Below are 26658 nucleotides of genomic sequence, written 5' to 3' on the forward strand. Positions count from 1 at the left end.
AGGGAATGATGAGGGTGGACATTGGAGACAGGGCATGGTGCCCCAACAGGCTAGACTGGAAAACATACAAACACACACACACACACACAAAGATTTTAGAACATATGAAGGCTTAAGGTCAAAGTTATTGTTGGATATCAAGTAAGATGTGAATTAAAAACATATCCATAAGTGTCAGCTAAAGAAAAATTAATGGAAAACAATTGACAAATTGAGGCCAATTCAGGGTTTAAAATACATGCACTTTAGGTAATGCACTTTTACTTAATGAATAAAATTTTAGTTGTGACAGCATCAGGAAATTTGATTTAACAAGTAGCTAGGTACAAATAAAAGCAATAAAGATTCAGAAGCTTTATAATTAACTCAAATTAAATTATTTGAAAATACTACCATAATTTCTGCATTCTTAGTTCTTATATTAATGAAACAATATTATCCCATTCAGTTAACGTGTGTTAGTTCTCTTGTTCTTCATATGATCTTTGACTATTTTTCTCTTTTGAGATTTTACATGTTGATTTCTGAACTTCTTGAAAAATCTATCACTGCCTTGGTTTATTAATTTTTTAATCCTTTCTTTTATTTGCCTCAAAAATTATTTTACTGTGATTTCTCAGTTTTCTATGGTAAAACAGTAAGACATTTGAAGCGTAGAGACATACAAATGTAACAGGAACAGCAGTGCTAATTAATTAAACTATTTATTCTGTCCTCCCATATTATTTTGTCAGTATAAAAAATCCTTCAGTACTAAGCTTAGTTCACTTATCTGTAAGAGGTACACGTATGCTTTTACCTTTGACAAAGTGTAGATATGTTCTTCATTTACTAAACTAATTGTCATATTGCCACAATATAAAGCTTCCCCTAAAAATGCTGTAATAAAAAGCCCACCATAAATCTTTCTCCATCAAATGAAAAATTTCTGACCTCTATAAACTGCACATGTACTGTGAGATTTGGGACATCAGTATGAAATTAAGCTGTGGCCCCTAAGTGCTTGGAAAGACTCATTCTATTCCTAAAGGTCTTGTACTTAGAGTCAGTACAGCTGTATAGCATCCATGATTTAAATTTATTTCTTAGCAAAAAGATAAATTACCATATTACATATTCATGGTACCTTGTGAGCCACACTGTAATCTTTAAGTTTTTGAATGCCAAAAACTAAACTATCAAACTAGACCTAGAGACTGAGTCTGGCTGGGATACCAAGAAAGACTTTCCCTTATCTCCTTCCAGAGGCTTTAGGATGATTAGATTCATTTTTATCTAATCACCAGATCATACTTTAAATAGGGGTGGGGGTGGGGTGGGGTGGGGGGGGGGAAGGAAGGAATGTAAAAAGAAAGAGTTTTTGACCACAAAAAAGTATGGAAAACATCCCATTCCATACAGTCTATTATAAATGTAAAGAAAGCCTCCTTTGGGGAACGTTTACGCCTACACTTTCTTTGCTGCAAGGTGGGAAGAATCAGGCTCATCTCTACTAAAACAAACTAGCATTTTAAAAGATATCTTCTGAGGTAAGAGCAGAGCTAAAGCAAATGATGCTACGCAAAATAATTTTGAAATTCAGATAAGAATTATAAATGGAAAAGAAGGAAAGTTTAAAGAGTAATTAGATAATATAAAATGTTCAAGTGAAAAAGAAATGTTCAAATGTATAATTATAGTGATTTTGCTCATGGAAAAAAATAAGTGTTACCAGCTGAAAATCTATGGCAATTATAATTACAATAAACACGAACAATTCTGTTAAAATAATTTCTATGAATGTCTACCTTAAAAATGCTTATCTATTTTATGTTTACATCTAGCTGTATTGTTCGGAATGAACTACACAAGAAGCTTCTTCTGGAAAAGCAGGGCATACAAACCCTCTCCAAGGCTACATCTATAAGAAAGAATGGAAGACTCTTCTGTTTGAGGAGTGTTGAAAATGAGAGCTCTGCTTCTATGTTTTAAAAGTGATAAAAATACTGAAAAAGAAAAAAAACATTTTTTACTAATTTGTTTATATAACAGCCTTTTTTTTCCTTTAAGGGATTTTAATAATTCAATACTTGAGTTTCTATATTTAATGGATGATATGTACAAGGGTAAAAACTATCTGTTTTCCTCAATTCAGGGTGACAGTAAAATTTTAAAAATAGGGGTTCTATCTAGAATGCTTAAAATTTATCTACAAAGAAATAATAGTATATAATAGAATATATTACTTACCTTTCCAGAAACAATCTTTTCATAAATCTGAATTGGTTGGTCTGCAAAGAATGGGGGATAGCCAGCCGCCATTTCGTAGATTAGCACTCCCAGTGCCCACCAATCCACCGCCTTATTGTAGCCCTTGGAGCAAGCACACAGAAACATCCACCGTGACGTCATTTAGAAGAAAATGAACTTATAGACAATTTCAAAATAATAATATAATAATTTTCAAACATGGAACTTTTAAAAAGACAGTTTCTGAGGAACTTTTAAAGTAGATATGCTGGAAGTGGTTATCAGGAAAGATTATTATTATTTTAAAACAATTTTACTGGCATTTACTCAACCTACCATATAATTCAATAGTTCAATCATATCAAGAACAGTTGTAAAACCATTATTACAATCAATGGTAGAACATTTCTTCCTGTTATTAGTTCCCCACATTTCCCCAAACTCTTCTGCCATACCACCAAGAAACCATGCATCAAGTTAACCGCCTCTAAGGCTTCATCTTTCTCCGGAGAAGCAGCTGGTGGGTTTGAACCACCTACTCTTATAGTTAGCAGCCCAATGCCTAACCCACAGAACCACCAGAGCTCCTTAACCGTGCACAGGCTAGCCAAGTTTCAGTTATTCAGCGGGTACTTTATTCAGGTGCGGACTATCAAAGCACATCTTCTCCTTTCCACTTTCCTTGTTCCTCCTTGTGTCCAGTTACTGTTAGGTCCACCTTTTTTGTTTTCACCACTAGGACCAGTAGAGGAAAGGAAAATGGACAGAAATCACACCATCGTTTCAGATGTAATTATAGTTTCTCTAACCACATCTCAAAGTTTGGAAAAGCAAACTTTGTTTGCTTTGCTTGTTATTAAAAAGTTATTGTTTTTAATAACAGCAACGAATTTATTGCTTTAATTCCCATTACCCCCAAACTAAACCCACAGCCAGCGAGCCATCTCTGACTCGCATCTCTGACGCTATATAAGGTTTGCAGACTGTAACAGTTTTATGGGAGCAGGCAGCTTCACCCTTCTCCCACAGAGCAGCTAGTGGTTTTTGTAAACCCTGAACTTAGAGTTAGCAGCCCAACCCTTATCCAGTACAGCCAGTAGAGTTCCTTATAATTTTCATAGATCAACTTAAGAACTATACTCAATATACTTTTTTCTTTAAGTAAGAAATGTGAAACAAGGGAATAACTAATGATTAATATGTAGTCTCTTAGCTTGCCATTTCACATAATTCATAGAAAAGCTTCCTGTCTTCTTTCTTTTGTTGGAAATAATTATGAGAAGGTTATGCTTTTGGTATGAATCTAGGAGTCAGATTATTTACACACTTTTTCTAAGATCCAGAGTTATAATTGATAGGTTATGTGATTTATGGTAGACTATAAATAATCAAATGCATTTAAATTCTTAGATTATATAAAATTAGAATAATAAAGTTTTTACAAACGTTTACAGTGATGAATGCTCCATATTTCTAATTCTTATATAACGTCATTATGAATATACCTTGCTGAGAATTATTTCTGGAGCCAAATACTCTGGAGTACCACACAATGTCCAAGTTCTGCCTTTAACTCTTTTGGCAAACCCAAAATCTGTGACCTATAAAAGGAAAAAGAATACTGTGACCATTTATTATTTCAATTATTAGACCTATATTTGAAATTAAAACTTCCAGATAAAACTTAAAGCCAGGAAAAGAAAAAAACAACAGGAGAGAAACTAAGACAACATGTCATTGAGACTAATACATGAAGCCACTAGTTAGTGATGAAGGGGCTGAAAAAAGAGAAAAAGACCCATGCCAGCGGGCTCCTCCTCCACCCGAAAGAAAGAAGTTAACAACAAAAGAACTTCGATTAATATAAAATTACAGATCCAAGGAATAAAAAAAAAGAAACTAGATTTTTTAGACTAGTGCTTGTCCCCAGTCATTAATGGTTCCATCACATGTACCACTGTGAAAACGCTATTGATAACAGAGTAGAAAGAGATGCCTCCACTTTAGTAACAGTGCACTGGTACTTGTTTTGTTTTTTTTGCAGTTATATTGTATGGGGAAAAAACATGGTTTATGGAGACACACTGGATCAAAATCCTGAGCATCATTTATTGGTATGCAACGATGCTGTGCCTCCGGTTTCCCTAGACTTAAAACAAGGATTACAGTACCTATACCTTACAGGGTTATCAGGATTGAGTGTTAATACATGTAGAACACTTGAAAATTTTCTGAAACTCATGGGTGCATACAACATTTTTTTGGTAGGACCCTGTGCTAAGTTTATACATACAAATTATTGAAAATGCAATGAGGTTCCATTTTTTGATAGGGCTCATGGTTGTTTTTCAAATAGTGGCAGAATTATGAGTTCAATTTAAGTCATAAGAAAGAAGCAATTATTCCCCTCAAAGGGAAAAATGTATCAATATTGATAGTTGGGGTTTAATACGTACAATGTCTTATCTAGTATTTTCTACTATAAAGTATATATATATTGTATGTTTGGGTCATACCTGGATATAACCTTGGTGGTCAATTAAGAGATTTTCAGGTTTCAGATCTCTGTAGATGAGGTCTAGTGAATGGAGGTACTCAAATGTTAGCACTATCTGAGCTGCATAAAAGCGTGCATGAGGCTCACTGCAAAGGACACAAACATTAATATTCTGAAAAATGAGAAACACATAGTAAGGGGTACATAATAATACAAAATTGTCCCAGGATAGAGGCATTGGAGCAAACATTATTTCCTTTTAAACGTATGCAAAGAATTTTATTAGTGCCAAATATTTAGTAAATTTATAACCATCTCACAATAATTGTCTGAAATATTTAAGAGCAACATATGTTCAGCAAAAATAAGGCTATAACAAAACCATCTTAATGAAATCATATTTCTCATATTAGAAGATCTTTATATCTACTTATGTCTGAAAATAAGAAAAACTGAAAAGCAAATGTGTCAATTAAGATTGTGGAGTTCACTGTTACTGTTGATAGGCTTTATCTCCCTTTCTCATACACATGTGATATACATAAAGAATCTCAATACCTAGAAACTCTTTACTTTAGCCTACAGATTAATATAATTAAAATCTAAATGAACTATTAGAAAAGTAATAACATACCCTTTACAGGAAAACATCGTAAAACATTACTGAAGAATAAAGAACACTGACAATTCCACCCAGAAGTCCTAAGTGAAGTCTTGAATTCCCAGAGTTTCTACTATGCATGTTAATGCAGACATGCAGACATGTGTATGCTCTGCATGTTTGTGTAAGTGTGCAGTGTTTGCCATATAGATTAGATTGATATGTTAGTGTAAACTGGATGCCATTTCGGAGTATCAATCCAAAAAATTGTACTGATTTTCTAACTTGAGTTTCCATTTCATCTTCTAGCAGATTTCACTGAATTTTGCAAATTTACCTTATAAGCTGCAGTGACTTCCTTATTTGTATCAACAGTGACCAACCTTAATTATGAATACAATTTCTCATAAGATGAATTGATCGGGTAGCCCCAGAAATAGAAATTCCAAGAAAAAAGTCATATACATAGTACCTATATTTTCCAGGTGCTTGGTAAATACATATTCGTAGAATAAATGTGCGCAGGAAAATACTTTTGAGGGGGACATTTTATAGTACCTTCCATTTTCAGTCCTATCTCAACCCTATAAAACTCTACATGATATGGTAATGGTAGGGGAACATTAGAAGGAAATATTGGGAGAATCATCCTGGTCACTAACATTTATCCCTAATCTTGGAAAAGTTTGACCTGGGAAGTCTGCTCCTACTTTTTTCCAAGTTAAGTCCTCAGCATTTTATACTTATTTTCACACAATAATATTTGGAGAAACCCAGAAATTACACATAGATCCATATCAATATGCAATTGGGAACCCTTATGGCATTGTGCATTACATATTGGGTTGCTTTCCGAAAGATCTGCAGTTCAAAACCATCAGCTGCTCTACTGGGGAAAAAAGATGAGATTGTCTAATTCCATAAAGAGTTACAGTCTCAGAAAACTGCAGGAGATTGCTGTCCTATAGGATTGCGATGAGTCAGAATACTCAATAGAAGCTATATTCAATTGTGGAAAAACAAAGGCAAAATTTTCAACTGCAATTTGTCACTGGATATTTCTCCATCATTTTAAGATACTGCCAGAAGGTAGAATAAAGATTTAATGCTGTAGCAGCTTTAAGTCCAAATACTAATTTAAGAGAATCATAATGAATCCATTTATTCCAAATAAAGCCATGCTCAACAATAACTCAGTATTCTCATTATATCTAAGTTTCCCGGCCCCTTCTCGATACAGTCAAATAGAAAGTGTATATATAGAATGTGTGAAATGTTAGAAAAGATAGTATCTTAGTGTGAATTATGTTAATCAACTTGCTTTCCTTTTAGTACCAAGCCAATTATTGGAAAAATGAGAGTGTGGGGGGAGAGCTGCAAAGGAAAGAAGTTAATTATAGAAAATCACAAAATATCTTTGGGGGACAGGTTTACGTATGGAACTTCAGTATAAACTTTTAATGAGTATAAAGCAATACGAGGAATCCGGGCCAGCAGAGACAGCAGTAAGAAGTACAAGAGAATCATCAGAGGCAAACTAAAGTTACTTTGTATCAGCACAGTGTCTGACATCTATAAAATACCCTACACATATTACATCAATGCAACAATCTTAGGCCCAAAGTGACCAAAATGTCTACTTCCCACTGAATATCATTCTGTGACACTACGTTATCATCATCTTTAGACTGCATTGCCGCCATCATTTGTTGCTGTAACATTTAGGAGAGCTACATTGGAAGCAATGAAGTCTCCATCGCCATTCTCATTTTAGAGTATTAATTTTATCTTTATTTAACTCAAACCTTTTGCATAAAATTATATTAATATTTGCACAATAAACATATGCATTACATTTTTCCATAAAATTTTGCATACTATGAATCCTTCAATTAATTAGGACCCTCTTCAAATAATGGGCCCTACCAATTAAAAACATTTAAATTGGTTCAAGATATTTTTACTTCATTTTTAAAACTCACATATGGTAGACTTCTTTTAATGTTTCTATCTAATGTTTTCTATTACTAAACACAAAGGCAACATATAGTAAGGGAGCAATCACACAAAATCACTAAAGGAAAAGAAGACACAGTGCTGCACAAGAGTTATAAACAACAGGCGTTTATATACACAAACTTGCATTATCAGTTATCTACACAGGCAGACGGACAAGATGTACAGAAATGAGAATGTCGAAAGGAATTAAAATCACGATCACATATAAGTTTGGCAGAAAATATTTATATGTACATATTTATGTGTTCTCTACATTTAAGTATGTTCATAATAGAACAAACTGGAGGCAAAGGTAAGGTATCTAAACTTCTGAGCCATAACCAAACACCTTGAGGGAGTAAGTGACTGAGCCTGGGGGCTTAGGACCATAGTCACAGTCAAAGCATAAGATCATCAACAAAATCAAGTTCCACATCCTACTTTGGTAAATTGCAACTGGGATTTTAAAAATTATGTGAGTGACCACCTAAGGTACGACTACTGGCCCCAACCCACCCAAGGGAAAGAAGTGTAAAGGAAATCAAGGATGCAGGATCGTAAGTACTAATGGACTTCAGCCTCCAAGACCCTCAGACCAGAAGCACTACATGGTGCCTGGCTCCCACTGTTGAGCCCTCTGAAAGGGAACACAATAAAAGGTCCATTAAAGATTAAGAGAAAACTATGAAACAAAACTCAAAATCATAAAATAGATCAGGCTCACTGGTCTGAAGGAGCCTACATGGTGAAACGCCTAAGGCTAAAGCCCTTGACCACTCTTCAGTCCTAGAACTGAACTTACCTTCATGGCTCAACTTCATGGAAACAACAGAGAGACCTACGGGTGAACAGGTACACCAGGGAGGTATGCATTCCTTAAAACAATCAACAATCTTAGCTCAAAACGGAAGCCTCTATCCAAGGATAATGCTTAAAGGCAGTAATGGATAGGAAAAAGGGACAATGGAAACAGAAAAGACAGGAGGAAAGTGGGAAGATAATATTATATTGCAGGAATTTTAATCAGTGTCATGAAACAAATGTGTATGAATAATTAATGAAAAATTTGCTGTGTAAACTTTCACCCAAATAACAATAAAAACTAAAAAATGAAAAAATAAGCCAGAGTTTCAAAAAAGTTTATGGCACCAGTAAAACACCCAATATTCCTCTGGTTCCTTGAGGGTTCTTCAACCCCCACTATCATGACCCCAGTCATGCTTTTCACTGTGGCCTAGACCGGGTCATGTACACAGGTACAGATAAAAGATAAGAGTTCACGACACACAGACTCCGGGAAGAGGAATGGGCGTAGTGATACTAGGAGGGTAGGGAAGACAGTGAGAGGAGGGGAGGAAGGGGGACTGATTGTAATGACTGACACATAATTCCACCCCCCCCCCCAGGGTGACGAGCAGGGTGAAGGAAGGGAGATAGCAGTTGGTGTAAAATATGAAAATAATGATAATTTATAATTTATCAAGAGGTCACGAGGTGGGTAGGCGGGGAGGGAGGGAAGAAAGAGCTGACACCAAGGGCTCAAATAGAAAGTAAATGTTTAGAAAATGATAATGGAAACATATGTACAATTGTATCATACAAATATGCTTGATATAACTGATGTATGGATTGTTATAAGAGTTGTAAGAGCCCCCAATAAAATTATTTTTAATAAAAAAAGAGGTTAAAAAAGTTTATAGAAAAATTCTGTCATCTTTTTAATTCCATTTTTCAACAATATTTTGAACTCTCCCTCTTATATTACTAAATTTAATAAAGTAAAATTTTGGCATTGACAATAATTAAATTATTTTATTTTAAACAAGCACAAAGCAGATAAATATTGCAGAGAGGAAAGGCATCGGTTACCTGAATCTTCCAATTCTCCTTAGATGTGAAAACATTTCACCCCCAGGGACATATTCCATAACCATGTATAAATTAGAATTATCCTATGAATAAATAATAAGAACTAGTAAATCAAAATTATGTAACATAGATTACTTCTTAAAAACAATTTTAAGAGGGTAACTTGTTCAATTTGAAAATGGCAAAATTTAAACCTTTTAGGTTAATATTGGGAAACAGAATAAGTGTAAATTGATCTGGCTTTTCTACACTGAGATACTCATGTTATTTTATTTTGTAATCTCATCACAAATTAGCATGGGCCTTTTACTGCTCCTGCGCTTGCAGAGAACACTTAAATTCTTGAACAAGTAAACACAGGCATTTTATTATACTATAGTATATTATATAATCCTATAATACATTCGAAGAAGTAACAGATAAAAGCATTTTTAAACAGTTGATATTACCTACATCTCATATATTTGATCTGAAAGATTAGTAATTTTAATGGGATTTTAAATACGTCCATCTTCATTAGATTCAAAGGGAAACAAAAATGTTAAAATAATTCAAATGAATAAGTATTATAGAGTTGTCAAGTGTTAATCTAATCTACATAACTGAAAATACATTTTAAATGTATTTAATTTTAAATTAAATTTTAATTTTTAATTAAATTTTAATTTTAAATACATGTTTTTGTGAAATTTTATGAGGCATATCAACAGTGGGTCAAAGATTATCCTGTTCATATAAATTAAAAGACTATAATACAAATGACTAAGTAAAAAGGTAATACAGTGGCAGAAAGCGCTTAATGAAAGCTAAGGAAGGCGAGTAGGTGTATTCATTTGCATGAGTATAAGAATCGCTTAATAAAATATCACCATGGTTTCCGATAAACTGAAACATTCGATTTTATAATACTGTCTCATGAAGAGTTACATGTGTCACTTTGAACAATTTCCCCAAGGACAATCAAAACCTTTTCAAATGTTGACTAAGTTTATACATACAATAGGATTAAATGATATATTTTATAGATACTTATTTGGATAAGTTACCAAAATTTACCTTAAAAGAATACTCCAGCCGAACAAGAAAAGGAAAATTCACAGCCTGTAATATTCTTTTCTCATTCAAAGTATGCTCTATTTGCTTCAGTTTAACAACCTATAACGGAGAAACATATTTAATGTATTTGGACAAAATAACAAACTTATTATCTTAAAAAAAGTAAATTGCTTTCCATATGATAATGAACTTGAAATCCTTCATAATTAGTTTCTAATGTCCACTGCAGTTTTGGTTTGTGCTAGACCTTCACACATCATCTATTGTCTACTACTCTGACTTGGAGTGTGAAACACATGGGTACATAGGACTGTTCTGGGTGCAGTAGCAAAGCTGATAATAACATATGGCCTATTTTCATTATTAATAGGGGGAAAATATACAAAGGTATGTCTGAGCAGTGGGTTCATTTGTCTATAGCTTAGGGCAGTTTTTGTTAATATTTGTAATTAAGTACCCATAATTGACAGAGAAAAACTAGTAAGTAACCTCTGGGAAGTGTATTCTGCTTTATTTTCAGAATTAATATAAATTTGGTATTTGTTTCTTACTAGTTATCTTGGTTTCAGAACATATAAATGGCTTAAATTGTCACTGATTTTTTATTTTTTAACATTTGAGAAGTTATTAATAGGGAGACAGGCCAACTTCCCTACTTCACCCAGCACAGTCCTGTGTACCTCTGTACATCATGCTCCAAGTCAGAACAGTAGAGCATAGAGTACATGTAGGGGTCTAGTGTGAGTTAACACTGCAATGGAGCTTGGAAGAAAATGGTAAGGGATTCCAAAATAGATTGAAGAGTTCTGACTTCATTTAGTAAATGTAAAGAAGCATTTTGATTGGGTGAGTGAAATGATATATTAAGAAATTGTCCTTGGTAGTAAGAAGGATGGATTAGTGAAAGTGAAACATTTGGGTCTACAAATATCTATTAAGATGTCATTAACCCATCTGCAGAGTATCTAGTCAGATGGAGCTGATGGCAGATCCACTCTAGCCAAAGCAAGAGTCTACAACAGCCTTCCTATCAGGCAGAGAACATTGTAATCCTGATTATGCAGGATGGAACTTAGTACCATGCCATGTGTCCTCCCTATAGAGAAGCTCTGAATTAGTACTGGGTGCAAGTATCTCTTAGATGTCCCATGACAGAAATTTCTTCCCTGGCTTTTCTTAGGCATCATTTGTATTTTTGCCTTTATGCTAATATGATCTTATCCTTACTGCTTTAGTGTGATTTGTCTTTCACTGTTTTCTGTTGGGTTTCCCAGCTGTGAGTCACAGGAGGAATGGATGCATGATGATACAAGGTGTTGTGGGGAATGCAGGGGTGGAGGATAGGCAATGGGGAGAGGAGGGGGATTTCATGAGTGAACAGCGAGGGCGGGAGAGGGGAGGGAGCACTAGAATTGATAGTAATTGCACAACTCAGTCTGAAGGCAATGTGACCTGGGGAGGGGGCGTGTCTTTAAGATAGATGTGGTGGTGATTGTACAACTCCCCTTGATGTGATTAAATGACTGAACTGTGATATGTGAATTATCTGCGAATAAAACTGTTGGGGGGGAGGTGTCATTATGAAATGCCAGTTGTTATTAATGAGGGATCAAGCTAGAAATAACAAGTAGATGTTAAGGAAAAGATTTTAAAGGATGATAGGAATAGATGTTCGACCAGCTAAAGTCATATTCTTGGCTTAGCTTACATGTTCAACTTCGAAAAAAAATTAATGGATAAGTTGTTTATAAAAGAAGATTAATGTTATACAATGATGTGAAGATTCAGTGCTATAATATAGATCAAGTACTTAGAAATGCTTAGTTTATAGTACTGAGCGAAGAAGCAGTCAAAATAAATTTAGTTGAAAAATTTGTGGATTTATTAACAGAAGTAGATATAATAGTTTTGTTTCATTACTATCTATATAAAATTAAATTTGGAAAAAATCTAAAATATAAAATTATTCCTTTGAAGACTAGGATATGCCTGACCATGGAATTTTCAATTTGCTGCACAAAACAGAAGGACAATGAATAATGAAGACAAAAGAGCAGTGATGCTTTAAATTATGGTGCTGGTGATGATTTAAATATATTATGGGGTAAACAAGCAGCCATCTAGCTCAGAAGCAACAAAGCTCACATGGAAGAAGCACACCAGCGATCACGAGGTGTCGAAGGGATCAGGTATCAAGCATCATCAGAACAAAAAATCTGACCATAGTAAATGAGGGGGGGAGTGCGGAGTGGATACCCAAAGCCTATTTGTAGGCCACTGGAGTTCCCCTTGCAGAGGGGTCTCGGGGAGGAGACAAGCTAGTCAGGGTGCAATGTAGCAACGATGAAACACAACTTTCCTCTAGTTCCTAAATGCTTCCCCGCCCCACTATCATGATCTCAATTCTACCTTACAAATCTGGCTGGACCAGAGGATGTACACTGGTACAGATAGGAACTAGAAACATGGGGACTCCAGGGCGGATGATCTCTTCAGGACCAGTGGTGTGAGTGGCGATACTGGGAGGGTAAAGGGAGGGTGGGTTAGAAAGGGGGAACCTATTACAAGGATCTACATGTGACCTCCTCCCTGGAGGACGGACAACAGAAAAGTGGGTGAAGGGAGACATCAGACAGGGCAAGATATGACAAAATAACAATTTATAAATTATCAAGGGTTCATGAGGGAGGGGGGAACGGGGAGAGAGGGGGAAAAGTGAAGAGCTGAAGCCAGGGGCTTAGGTGGAGAGCAAATGTTTTGAGAATGATGAGGGCAATGAATGTACAAATGTGCTTTACACAATTAATGTATGTATGGATTATGATAAGAGTTGTATGAGCCCCTAATAAAATGATTTAAAAAATGTACAAATGTGCTTGACACAATGGATGTATGTATGGTGATAAGAATTGTATGAGTCCCCAATAAAATAATTAAAACAAAATCTCTCTCTTATACACACACAAAAAAACAAACAAACAAAAATATATATTATGGGCTGCTAGAAGAGTGAACAGATCTATATTGGAAGAAGTGCAGCTAGAATGCTCCTAAGAAGCGAAGATGGTGAACTTAATTTCACATACTTAAGATGCCATCAGGAGGTACCAGTGCCAGTGCTTGTAAGTAGATGGTTAGCACAAAGGAGGAAGACTGTCCATGAGGTGGACTGACACAGTGGCTGGAACAATGGGATCATAGGAAGGATTATGCAGGTAGCAAGACTGGACAGTGTCTGCTCTGCTGCACAAGGGGTCACTGTGAGTTAAGCCAACTGGAAAGTACCTAGCAACAGCCACATGCATAGATTCAGAACGTTGTTGTTGTAACAGACATTACTTTTAAATAGCAATTATATGGGAAATAATATATGCCAGTATTTTTCAAGAAGTAACTTTCTCAGTAATTTACTTAACAAAAGGAATGAAAACTTCTTTCCTAATACTACTTGAATGCATGAAAATAGCATATTTTGTAATCCTCTTAACATTTTATGAGTAAAAAACATTCTGTTCATTCCTAAAGAAAGATAACATAAAAGATCAGGGAGTATCCAGACAGCAACAATGGTAGTGGCAGGTTTAATCAAGAAAATAAATTTAAAGTATTTTATTGTTGCTGACCTCATCTAGCGAGTGAAGGAAAGAACTAGACTGTCTGTAAGAGCTCTAAACTGAGACTATACATGCAATTTGGATGTAGAGCTCGGGGAAGCATTGCAATCCTTAGGGAATAGCACAAAATGACAAGGTATAGACTATGAAAAAGGGAAGAAGGACTGGTGCAGAGCCCTAGAATGAACAACCTTTAATGGCCGGGCAAGCAACTCATGAAAAGGGCCAGCAAAAGAAGAGCTCCCAGAGGCAGGGGACAATCAGGAGAGCACGGTATGCAGATGTCCAGGGAGAAGTGGTCAGCAAAGGAAGTGGTGAATCAAGGAAGTGGTCAGCAAAGTCATGTTCTAAAAAGGTAAGAAGAGCAAAAAGAGTCTACTGACTTTGGCAGCAAGGTCACTTGATTTAGAGACCCTAGGCAGAGTCTCACCTCAGCAGTACGAGGTGAGACATAGAGGCAGCCCACATTGTTGTAGGTTGAGGAATTAATAGGAAGTGAAGAAGGGGGAAGCAATTGTATTTTCCAAGAAATATGCTTAGAAAATAAATGTGGGCCAGGGAATAAACGTTGCACAACACACATACAAAAGCACATGCATGGTATATTGAATATTAAAGCGACTTAAGGCATTGTTCCCTTTCATATTAGGTTAATTTTCTTTTCACTTTTGTTTTAATTAGAGGTTAGATTACAAGTATAAATATATATCAAGTTTTGAAGATATAGCATAGAAAAAAGGTACAAAAATATATGATTCAAATTAACCTCACTTCTTTTTTTGCACATTTTTTATGTGGCTACTAGACAACAAAATTAAAAGCATGTGGCTCAAATTATATTTCTACTGAACAGCACTGGTGTAGACATTATCTCTATTCCACACTATTAGATCAGTATTCTTTCCACCACATTTGGATACTTATCCCACAAATCACCCACTGCTTCTCACCAAATCATTCTTGGGACATAATTATCTATATTACTATACCAAGACTGTCATTTTTTTTCTTCTCCTTCCCTTAATTTTAAGTAAATGCTATGCAATTAGAAGCTTAATATTTAAGGAATGATTAATTCATATATTCTGATCAATGGGGTATGCCATTAAGTATGTAGGCTTCTTAAACTTTTCCTTGCTTTAACTGACATTTTAAATTAATCAAAACCCATTAAAATTATATAACTAAAATTAGTACATATCTGTTATTTATTAATTGGTCCCTGAATTTTTCTACAAAGAACCATGAGTAGCATTGCTTGTTCTTTACATATTTAATTCAATATTTTACAGGTAAAATGTTATAGTTACTGAAATAATATATCTCCATATACTAAAACTGTTAACTATATATCATGTAGTCACAATAAACAAGAATTAAAACAAAATTCAACAATAAAATTATTAAACACTGTTAATAGTATGGCATCATATTTTATCTTTTGAATATGCTACCAGCTAGAATCTAGACAATAAAACTAATTTTCTCTGTAGGTAAATAACAAGCATATGCACAAACCTTCTGCTTATCTAAGATCTTCATTGCATAATACTGCTCGGTGGCTTTATGTTTCACCAACATGACTCTCCCAAAAGAACCTGTCCCAAGGGTTTTTTTCCTTTCAAAATCCTCAAGTCCGGCATTATTCTGAACATACACGGAAAAGTAAAATAAATCAAAATGAAACTTCTTACAAGAAGATATTAACCATACACAGATTAGTATTATTTAATCAGAGGGATCATTTCATTTACAACTTAAAAAAAAATGAGAAAACTATTGAGATTCCAGGTTATATATTCTACTTTGTTTTAAAAAAATTTGGTAATTGAGAAGAGAACTTTATTCCATAACAAGGCATAATAATATTGGGAGGAAAAAAGAGCCTCAACTGAAATATTAAAGGACATATCTCAACATTAATTCCTAGAATTCATTTTCTAATAAATCAGTTATATGCCTTAGTAATTACACTGACTAGAAATACACTGATAAAAATATTCATGTAACTCATACAATCTTAGTGCACTTGCAACTAATGATAAGGAACATAAACTGAGCGACTAGTCCTTTCAATGCAGATATACGTAAGGAAGGCACTTCAAATACAACTTCATATAAGTTATAGAACTAAATAGCAGCATGTAAGATCCCAATGGCTTTCTTCATCTGATGTTATAATAACCCTGTATTACTACAAACAGTAGCAATAAAGAACAAAGATTTCCTCATTCCCACCAAGATAACCAAAATTCAGAGTCCCAGAACAATAATGAGACTTTTATTCTCATTGAATAGAGGTTTTGTTTGGAGCAAACATCTTTGTTTGGTTTTGACTAAAGCACGGAGACAGAGTTGGAGGCAGCAATCTTTTAAATTTGTTGCTGCCACAGCAAAATGAAAATTACTAGGAACAAATTATCTAAGTGCTAAATAGCAACAAGTGGTAATTGCTGATCCATTTGTTTAATGTTTTCATTACAAAGATTTCCATGAGAATCATGAACAAAATATTTAAGTGCTTAGCATGAGAAAACTGTGGTGAATATGTTTTTGTGTGTAAATTAGGAATCTAGATAACTACTGGCATTCACTGTGGGCGGACTTGCTATTTGTTGCAAATCAAACCTTGCCTTTGGATACAAAAATAGCTTTTCGTTGGATCATTAAAGAGAAAACAACTCTTTTAAAAAAGTTTTACTTATAATACCTATTTTCATCAGACTTTAGTTTCACATTCCCAATAATTTAATGTTACTATGAGAGTCTCTATCAATGCAGAAAAAGTGCTCATAAAACTAGAATGGATCATTTAACTTTAGATTAATATGTAATGTAGTTTTATTAACATATAAGAGATGAAAATTTTAATACAGTCATAACCAAATAACAGAAACAAATTTCATTAGTAGACAAGAGAATATCTCTTCTGGTAGGCATTTCTTTTGTATAATAATGAAAAATAAGGTGCCATCATGCATATCTCCATTAATGCTTCATACCACATAATGCCTATTTTTTTTATAATCACTACAGAGGTTATGTTTTAATTTAATGGTCATTCTGCAGCTTGGTAAAGCTGGTGTCACATGATACATTTCATTTATTTTGAGTTAAATATCCTTTAGTAAGGTTAAAAAAGAAAAGAAAAAGAAAGAAAAAAGTTTGCTAGAGAATAACCCTTTCATAACGTAATTTATAATTAAAGATCATTAATTATTTTCAAATTGGGGGTAAAGTATAGAAGCTCTTTTTATGTTTAAAAAACTTTTAAATCTTATTTGAGACCTAAAGTATTCATAATATACTGAACTTACCTCCTAAAATGTTTGGAAACCAATCCTGTACATTTGATGCACTGTTGATAACCTAGTATTTTTATTAAGAACTTGAAACTGCACAATAGCATCCCCACTGTTGCAATTAATAAAAAAAGTATGCTATCAAAGGCATAATTCAAAATTAATATAATATTAAGATATTTAGAGTTTGTGGCAACTTGGAATTAGTACTAACATTTATACTGGGGATTTTAACTGGAAATTAGTTCTTTTCCTAATTTAAGTGTACATACATAAAATTATTATTTAATGAATAAGATGCTAAGGTAAAATTTTTATTTTAAGCTTGTATTTACTAATACTACTTGAAAAAATAATTTCTGAAGTGGTAAATTACTTAGGCAAGAATCATGATTTTACTTAACATAGGATTTTTAAATCATAGAAAATTTGAAGTATTTCTTACCTGAGCAGGATTTTCCCACTTTTTTAAAAAGTCTTCTTTGGCTTTGGCTAGAAACTCTTTCACTGAAAATACATAAGAAAAGTTTTGTCTTGTAAGAATATTTGTATTATATATAAATAAACTTACTTTATAAAAACAATTACTGAGGAGCTGATGCCAGGGGTTTAGGTGGAGAGCGAATGTTTTGAGAATGATGAGGGCAATGAATGTACAAATGTGCTTTACACAATTGATGTATGTATGGATTGTGATAAGAGTTGTATGAGACCCTATAAAACTATTTAAAAAAAAACCCAAAAAACAATTACTATTGCCATAGAACATGTATCTTTGCAGCCATGATACACCAGAGAGCCAGGTATTTTCTAAACAAGAAGCTAATATCATCAATCAGGTCAAGGCCGAGGGCCTATGTGGTAGAACAAAGCATCAATTGCTCAAATGGAAGTTCAAGTTAATGCTGACAAAAAGTAAAATAAGTGCATAAGAGCCATAGTATGACCCTGAGTATATTCCACCTGAGTTTGGAGATTCTCTCAAGAACAGACTTGACACACTGTAAACTAAACGGCCAGAAAAGTTGTGGGGGACATCACGACATCATACAAGGAAAAGGCAAAAGGTCTTAAAAGACAAGAAGGAAAGAACAGAACAATTTAGATATCAAGAGAGCTGTTGAAACTTGCTCATGAACACTAAGAAGCTAAAATGAATAGAAGAAATGATGAAGTAAAAAAATTAAATAGAGGATTCCAAGGGTGGCTAGCAAAGTCTTATGATAAAGTTTTAAAAGTACTGGAACTAGAAAACCAAAACAGAAGAATAAGCTTGACATCTCACGAGTTGAAAGAACGAAGAAAAAATTCAAGCATCAAGTTTCAATACTGAAGGATCCTATGGACAACAAATGAAACACGCTAGGAGGCATTAAAAAGATGATGCAAGGAATACAGAATCACCATACCAAAAATAATTTGTTGGCATTCAAATATTTCAAGTGGTATACCTGATCATAAGCTGATGGAATTGAAAGAAGTTCAAGCTGCACTAACTAAAAAGAAAAACAAAATTCCCTACCATCAAGTCAATTCCGACTCAGATAAGTGGTGGGGCAGAGTAGAACTGCCCCTTCTGGACTCTGGGACTTGAACTATAGAAGAGGAGGCAGTTTCACGTTTCCACCATGGACCACCCAGTGGGGTTGAACTGCTAGGTTGGTAGAAGCTCAATGTATAACACACTAGCTATCAGATCTCTGGGTTGCACTAAAGGCACTGGAAAAATACAAGTGATTGGCAGGAAACTGGGTTGACTAATCAACTAGAAAAGCCCATTACAAAGAAAAATAACCCAATACTACATATAGAAATTATTGAACAAAATCATATACAAGTCATATTTTATGGAAGATAATTTTAAAAACAGTTGCAGCACTACACTGACAGGAAACGACCATATATTAAAGCTAGATTCAGCAGAGGGTATGGAAAAATGGATCATTGCTTACATCAGTGGATCCTGGTCAAAGGTAGAGAATACTAGAAAGATGTTTACCACTGTTTTCAATGACTTTGCAAAGCTAGGTCATATCAAATGATGGATAACATTACCAAAAAAAAAGGGAATTCCAGAATACTTAATTGTGCTGTATTGGATTTGTACATATATTAAGGGGCAGTCATTTGAAAGGCATCAAGGTTGCATCCTTTCACCATACTTACTCAATCTGTATGTTAAGCAAATAACCCCTGAAGCTAGGTTATCTGAAGAACATGGCATTAGGGTTGGAGGAAGACTCGTTAACCACCTGCAATATATGAGTACAGATGACAACCTTGCTTGCTGAAAGTAAAGAGGGCATGAAGCACTTACTTATGAAAAACCAAAAACAAGCATAGCCTTCAGTATGGTTTAGAAATCAAAATATAATGAAAATCCTTAGAATTGGACCAAAAAGCAGCATAGTGATAAATGGAAAAAATACTGAAGTTTTCAAGGACTTTATTAGAATTCATAATCAATGCCCAGGAAGCAGTGGTCAATCAAATAATGTATTATGCTGGATAAATCTGTTTCACAAGACACCTTTAAAATGTTAAAAAGCAAAGATGTTGCTTTGAGAACTAAGGTACACCTGATCCATGCCATGGCATTTTCACTTGCCTCATATGCATACAAATGAGGACAGAAGACCAAAGAAAAATGGATACATTTGAACTATGCTGTTGGCAAAGAATACTAAATACAATAGGGCTGTAGGAAGAACAGATAAATCTGTCTTGAAAAAGTCAGAATGCTGCTTAGAATTGGGAATGGCAAGAGGTGTCTCATCTACTTTGGACGTATTTTCTGGAGGGACCAGGTCCTGAGGAAGGACATAATACTTGGTGGATTGGAGGGTCAGTGTAAGTAAGGAAGATCCTCAAACATAGTAATTGTGAGGATAGTGTAGGACCAGGCAGTGCTTCTTTCTATTTTCCATAGAGTTATGAGTTAGGATGGGACTCACTGGCCTCTCACAACAAGAACAAGAACAGTTACCTGCTTAAATTTCTAATGATCTCTAGCTTATTTCCTAAGTTTTCCAGAGTATTGTTCTTTATAGAGTTCACTTTGATACTTTGAAATCTAATACATGACTATTCCTGAAAACAAATCTAAAAATGATCTTAAAAAGTTAAAAATCAATCAAGTCAAGAATACAGAACATAAATAACCCAGCAGTAATATTAAGCCTTTTAAGCATAAGAACTGAAAACTTTGAGAGGACATGAGTCTGTTGATTGATGAGTTTTAAAAACTAACTGATTTTGATAACAGGCTATTTGTCGGTACAAACATCTATGTTTATTACATTGGTGTTCTTGTTATTAAGGGCAAGAGAAAAGGGAACACACACACACACACACATGCGCACATAAATGATATTCACAAAAACTTCTATACCAAACAAAACAAAGCATCACCTACAAGAACCCAAGCAGCTTAAAAATCTTATTCTAGAGTTGGAAGACAAAACTGTCTGAACGCCTAATTTTAAAAGTGCACGAAAGTAATGCTTTTCAAACCAGCTGCTCATCAGTTGATCAATAATTCACATTACTTTATAGCTGTGATTTTACGTTTTAGACTTTTAAATTAAATTATAATTCAATTAAAGTATTCTTTTTTAAACTCTTTACACAAAGCTATTAACAATGTTTTTTGTTTACCACATGATTGTTCACATTCTAGGAAGAAAAAATTCAGAGAGCAAAAATGATATTATGAAAATGTATTCTTGTTCCTTTATTTAAATGTGAGAATAAAGCCAAAGCACAGAAAAGGTAATTATGTTAGCGCTTCTTTTTGGTTTAGAAAGTTCTCAATATTTCTGAATACTGACTCTGTAAATAAAGAGGCAAATGGTAAGAATAAGATTTAAGTAATGTTAAAATAGTAAAATGTCAACAAGGAAAAATTACTTTGGATATTAAAACTTGGAATTTTGAGTAGACAGCAGGAACCTGAAGTGGCACACTTGTATTTATTTCAGAAATGCCAAGAGTGATGATGATAATACAATAATTAAAAGCAGAAGTGAGGGACTTAAAAAGTAATGTAATGATCAAATAGAGGAATTTTCATGCTAAATGGATCGGGGTGGGGGAAGAAAAAAATTAATTGCTCAAAGGAAGAACTGGTAGTAATTTTCAAAAATGGTAACTTGAAGAAACATTTCTTTCTCCCTGCTAGTGGGTAAGCTAGAGAAAATAAAAGTATGTCTTAATTTCCTTCCAAATATTCCTCATAATGATCTTTCATGAGGATTATCAGATGTTTATGAATTAAAGATATTAATTTTGTGAATTACTTCAACAAGTAAAGGGAAGGCATCCCTTTCAGAATGAGGAAGAGCACGAATGATGTCAACTAAACCATTCCATGAAAAACCGCTCCTGAATCACAAGAAATAATGTAAATGTATAAGCAGACACAAATCCTCTAGCTTACATGGGCATGCTGAATTATGAGTAAGCTTAAAAAATAACAGGCAATCCAGGACCATACATATTTACTTTGAATGTTAATTTTTTTAAACATTGGTGGGTTTCATTTTTTTTTAAACTATGTATTTATTTTTTTATACAAAGCAGCCTCATCCCCTTCAAAGTACCCTCCATTCCACTCAATACATTTGTCAAAGCTGTGATTCCATTCTTTATTTTTTTAATTGGATTTCCTTTTTTAAATGCTCTCGGTTATTTGAAAAAACGTTGTATTCACTATCAAGGTGTAGGCACTATGAGTCGGAATCAATTCGATGGCAGTGAGTTGGGTGGTTTTGTTTTATTTTGCATAATCCATTGTAATGGGATTATTATCATTCCTTCCTTTACCTTAACAGTAAATTTTGTGAAAAGCAGAATTTGAAGGGACCTCTGTTTTCTGGGTAGCAAGTTTTCCACCTTTGACACTTTTATTTCTTCATTTAGTGGGAAATGCAGTAATTTTCCTACTTTGATAGGCTCCACCTTACACAGGAGGTTCTGGAAAAGAACTTATTCTATTGAAATTTTAAAAATAACTAAATTTCATTTCCTTACAAATAAGCACATAAGGCTAAAGAAAAATGGATACATTTTAATTATGCCATTGACAAACAATACTAAATATAACATGGACTGCAGGAAGAAGAAATGACTCTGCCTGCAAGATGCAGTCAGAACGTTGCTTAGAAGTGAGGATGGCGGAAGTGTCTCATATACGCTGGTGTCTTTCTACTAAAAAAATGTTTAGTGTTTGTCAGGAAAAAATCCAAGATGGAACTTGAGTTAAGTCACTTATGAAACTACCAAGAAAGGGGGGCGGAGGGGGAAAAAAGAGGAGCTGATACCAAGCAAGGGCTCAATAGAAAGTAATTGTCTAGAAAAGAATGATGGCAACATATGGACAAATATGCCCGATACAATTGATGTATGGATTGTAATAAGAGTTTTAAGAGCCCCCAGAAAAAAGATCTTAAAAAAAAAACAAGAAAAAACTACCAAGAAGGACTAGCAACAAATAATACATTATAATCACTTCCAAAACTAGAGGGAAGTATAAATTTGTGAAGTACACTACTTGTCTTCTCTCACCCCTTAGTGCAAACACTCATTTCCCTAGACCTCTACATTTATGACTTCCAAGAACACCACCACCACTACCACACATACATTCTACTTTGAACATTTTCAGTAAACAAAGAAACTAGAAACCAATATTCTAACCGGCATAAATTACCTTATAAGCATACAATTTATAGCAATCAGAGTACTATTCTTTAAAGGTTAGTTTACTGCCAGATGCTTCTGGTGATTTGAGTGCTTCATTTAAAAAGATTAAATAACACATAAACTAATATATTCACAAGGAGTCACTGAGCATACATATTCAAGTGTTTCATATTTCTTATAAATATAAGACCAAATACAGATGTAAATATACCAGAATTCTAAGAATGTGTGACTATTCTGTCTCATATCTAAAGGGTGATTCTTATGTTCACTTTTTTGAACAGGCACTTTATTTAACTAATCATATTTAAACCACATATTCTACCATAACCTTAGAAATGATCAACCAAACCAAACTCTGCCAGCTCATAGCGACCCTATAGACAGTGTAGAACTGCCCCAGCGAGTATCTGAAGCTCCATCTCTTTATAGGAGCAGAAAGCCCCATTTTCTCCTGCATGGGAGCTGGTGGTTTCAAACTGCCAACTTTGTGGATCTCAGCCCAACTCATAACCACCAATACATCAGGGATCCTTAGAAATGATAGGTCTAAATAACCTTTATTACAGTAACTGTATTTATGCAGTTCAGTGGATGGGACCATATCTACTTTTTTTAAATCAACATATCAACTGGTCTTTGCACTTGGAAATTTAACAGCAATAAAAGCTATATTTCATATTATAATATTTATTTTATTCTTCTTTCCTCATATGCTTTATTATTAGCTAATTCTTAAGGTCTTGGTTATAAGTGAACAGTATTATTGATTATCTTTTTCACTAAAGTGTCAAGATATAAAAAGTTTTTTATGCGCTATATTTAAATAGTATCTACATGGACAGATGGAATTCTATGTGTATTCATTCACGACTAATCACATGCACATACTTTCATGCCCAACTTGCTCTCTGAAGGTGCTGGGGGTTTTCTAAGGCATTTAAGCCATATGTTATTGGAGACGTTCCCTTCCAGATTTTATAATGAAAATTTAAACTAAATGTATCATCAGAAACCTACTCACTCAAATAGTCTTTGAAATGTTCCTTCAAATGAATTTTACTTCTTTTTAAATCATTTTATTGGGCACTTGTACAGCTCTTATCACAATCCATCCATTATGTCAAGCACATTTGTACATATGTTGCCATCAACATTTTCAAAACACTTTCTTTCTACTTGAGCCCTTGGTATCAGCTCATTCCCCCCCACCCCATGAACCCTTGATAATTAATAAATTATTATTTTTTCACGTCTTACACTGACCGATGTCTCCCTCAGTGAAGCTTTTTCCTAGAGAATTACTGTATCTACCACAATCATATGTCATAGAATTTTTGAGACAGTTCTGAATTCAAATATTCTGTTTTGTTGTCAGACAAGAGTCACATGTGGATTCCAGACAATAGGGGCTGTACATTTTCATTTCAACTTAGCTAATGACAAATGGCTCAATAAATAGTCGTGCCACCGTACATTTCCACTGCAATGAGGTCATGATATTCAATCTTGTCATCAAAATGCGTCATTGTGATACTTGCCAGTTTCTGCTAAGAGTTATAAAATCGATCTTCTTGGTAAAAACTAGGTAAATATATCAGTATTTTTTTTCTTAAATGTTTTCTACATATTTTAAAAGATTCATCCTTTGGTTTTTCAGGCCTTTGGTTGCTATTATAAATGAGAACGATATATAAATTACCTTTTCTGCTTGCTGGTAATAAATAGAACATCATTAATGTTTCCATATTGATCTCGTAGCTGTAACTGGTCATTCTATCTGATTATTATTAGTTAAAAATAACATTTGTAGACTATCTCTGGATTGTTTATGAGACAATTCCACATCATTTGTGAAATGTGGCAGTTTGTTCCCTCCATCTTTATGGTCTTGTGAGGAGGTAACCATTATTATTTTACAATGGCAATGATTATCCATTTCCAATTCCTAACTTCAGAGAAACCTTTTCTAAACAATTTTTCTTTTCCCACTTCATTTGTAAAGCTATAGTAGACTCAACACATACATTTAAGAATATTTCTTCTTTTTCAATTATCTGGAAAACTTCGTGTAAGATAAAAACTTTTGTGTCTTAAACGTTTCCTAGAACTCAATTGTAAAACCGTCTAATTTTATCTGCCATGTTTGGGTAAAAATTTTAACTCTGATTCGATTTTTAACATAGTTATAAGAACAATTAGTTACTTAAAGCGAGTTGCCCATTAACTATATTTTTGGCTTTGATGTATCTTTATTTTCCATTCCATTCATTTTTGTTCATGTCCTTGTTTTTTTCTTCTTTTGAACTGACCATGCTCTGCTTTGCCTTAAGTTGTTTACAAGAATCCATGAATCATAAATTCTGTTGTTCTCCTTATAATACAATTATTCAAAAAATTCTTTCTAAATACATGGAAGCTCTTTTGATATATACTCTAACTGTAAATTTATATTATCAGTTAACTCTTAAGCTACAAGTTATGTAAAAATATAAAGCATATACATTTTTGTGTTTTTCGTTTGTTTTAACTTTTTATTATTGGTTAAACTTAATTATCTAACTATAAGACAATTAAGTTGTATTACTTCTTTGAATTTTGTTGCATATATTAAGCTTACAATCAATTTGTAAGTTTTCTATATATTTCAATGAAAAGGCTTTATTCTCAAATATACTCTTTCACTGAAGTTATCATACTTGGAGAACCATGGCTTTATGAAGTAGCCTAATAAACCCAAGCCAAATGGATCAAAGAACTTGTCTTCTGTCTCTGGGAGATTATTTTAAACTGGACGTATGAAAATCTCTTCAGGATGGCTGAAGCCTGCTTCCCTCCTTACAGCTCTGGTCTTCATTTAACCCTTTACTTTTTGGACTTTAAGGATATCTAGTATATTCTCTAGGAGCCCTGCTGATGTAGTGGTTACACATTGGGCTGCTAGCCTCAAGGTCAGCAATTTGAAACCACTAGCTACTCCTTGGGAGAAAGGTGAGGCTTTCTACTCTTGGAAAGAGTTACAGTCTCATAAGCCCACAGGGGCAGTTCTATCCATATCGGGTCATCATGAGCCAGATAACATTGTTTGGTTTTAGAATATAGTCTCTTTAAGTTCATCTGTTCTTTCAATGGGATGTGTAGTAGTTACATAATCTCTTGTCAACTTGAGGGTATTAAGAGTGAAGGGGTGGAGTCTAGCCCGTCAATCAGGTCACAGCCTGATGATGCCTCCTTTGGCCTTCTCATGAGGATTCTGGGGTACTTCCTATCTGTCTTCCTGGAGGTAGGCCACACTCTCTGCCTTCGCCTTCCTGTGGACAAGCCATGTGGAGCTGGGTTGAGGAGCCACACTCAGAGAGCTGGAGGAGTCACATGGAGACCTGTGCCCGTACTGAGATGCTTCCACCTGCATTAGATCCTCAAGACTTTTCACCCACCAGCCTGTGATCTTCCTGCATTCGGCAGCATTGCATGTGCTGTGTGAGTCTGAAGAGAAACTTACAGACTAATATTGGACATATGGGTTAATATTGGACGTAGGAACTTGATCCAGCTTGGGTTGAGAATGTTTTCTCAATATACAATTGCTCATTTTTTCCCTCCTTTTTTTAACATTTTATTAGGGGCTCATACAACTGTTATCGCAATCCATACACACATCAATTGTGTAAAGCGCATTTATACCATTCTCAAAACATTTTCTCTCCACCCCCGGCATTAGGTCCTCATTTTTCCCCTCCCTCCCCGCTCCCCCCTCCCTCATGAGCCCTTGATAGTTTATAAATTGTT

At 34.3% G+C, this 26658-nt stretch overlaps 1 protein-coding gene across 4 annotated transcripts in view; it reads right to left on the reverse strand.

Annotated features, from left to right (window-relative positions):
* Nucleotides 1–26658, reverse strand: part of PRKACB (protein kinase cAMP-activated catalytic subunit beta) — a 119617-nt gene that overhangs the window by 13023 nt on the left and 79936 nt on the right. For all 4 annotated transcript variants that reach the window (XM_045291825.1, XM_045291824.1, XM_045291826.1 and 1 more), the window contains exons 2-8: nucleotides 17612–17673; nucleotides 15383–15511; nucleotides 10251–10349; nucleotides 9195–9277; nucleotides 4746–4872; nucleotides 3735–3830; nucleotides 2230–2352 (exon numbers count right to left, since the gene is read on the reverse strand). In XM_045291825.1, coding sequence (XP_045147760.1) covers nucleotides 2230–2352; nucleotides 3735–3830; nucleotides 4746–4872; nucleotides 9195–9277; nucleotides 10251–10349; nucleotides 15383–15511; nucleotides 17612–17673 — 719 coding nt within the window. The remainder of the gene's footprint in view (nucleotides 1–2229; nucleotides 2353–3734; nucleotides 3831–4745; nucleotides 4873–9194; nucleotides 9278–10250; nucleotides 10350–15382; nucleotides 15512–17611; nucleotides 17674–26658) is intronic.

This window comes from Echinops telfairi, unplaced genomic scaffold (genome assembly GCF_000313985.2).
Source record: "Echinops telfairi isolate 266 unplaced genomic scaffold, ASM31398v2 ScPeMD7_443;HRSCAF=831, whole genome shotgun sequence".
Taxonomy (NCBI): domain Eukaryota; kingdom Metazoa; phylum Chordata; class Mammalia; order Afrosoricida; family Tenrecidae; genus Echinops; species Echinops telfairi.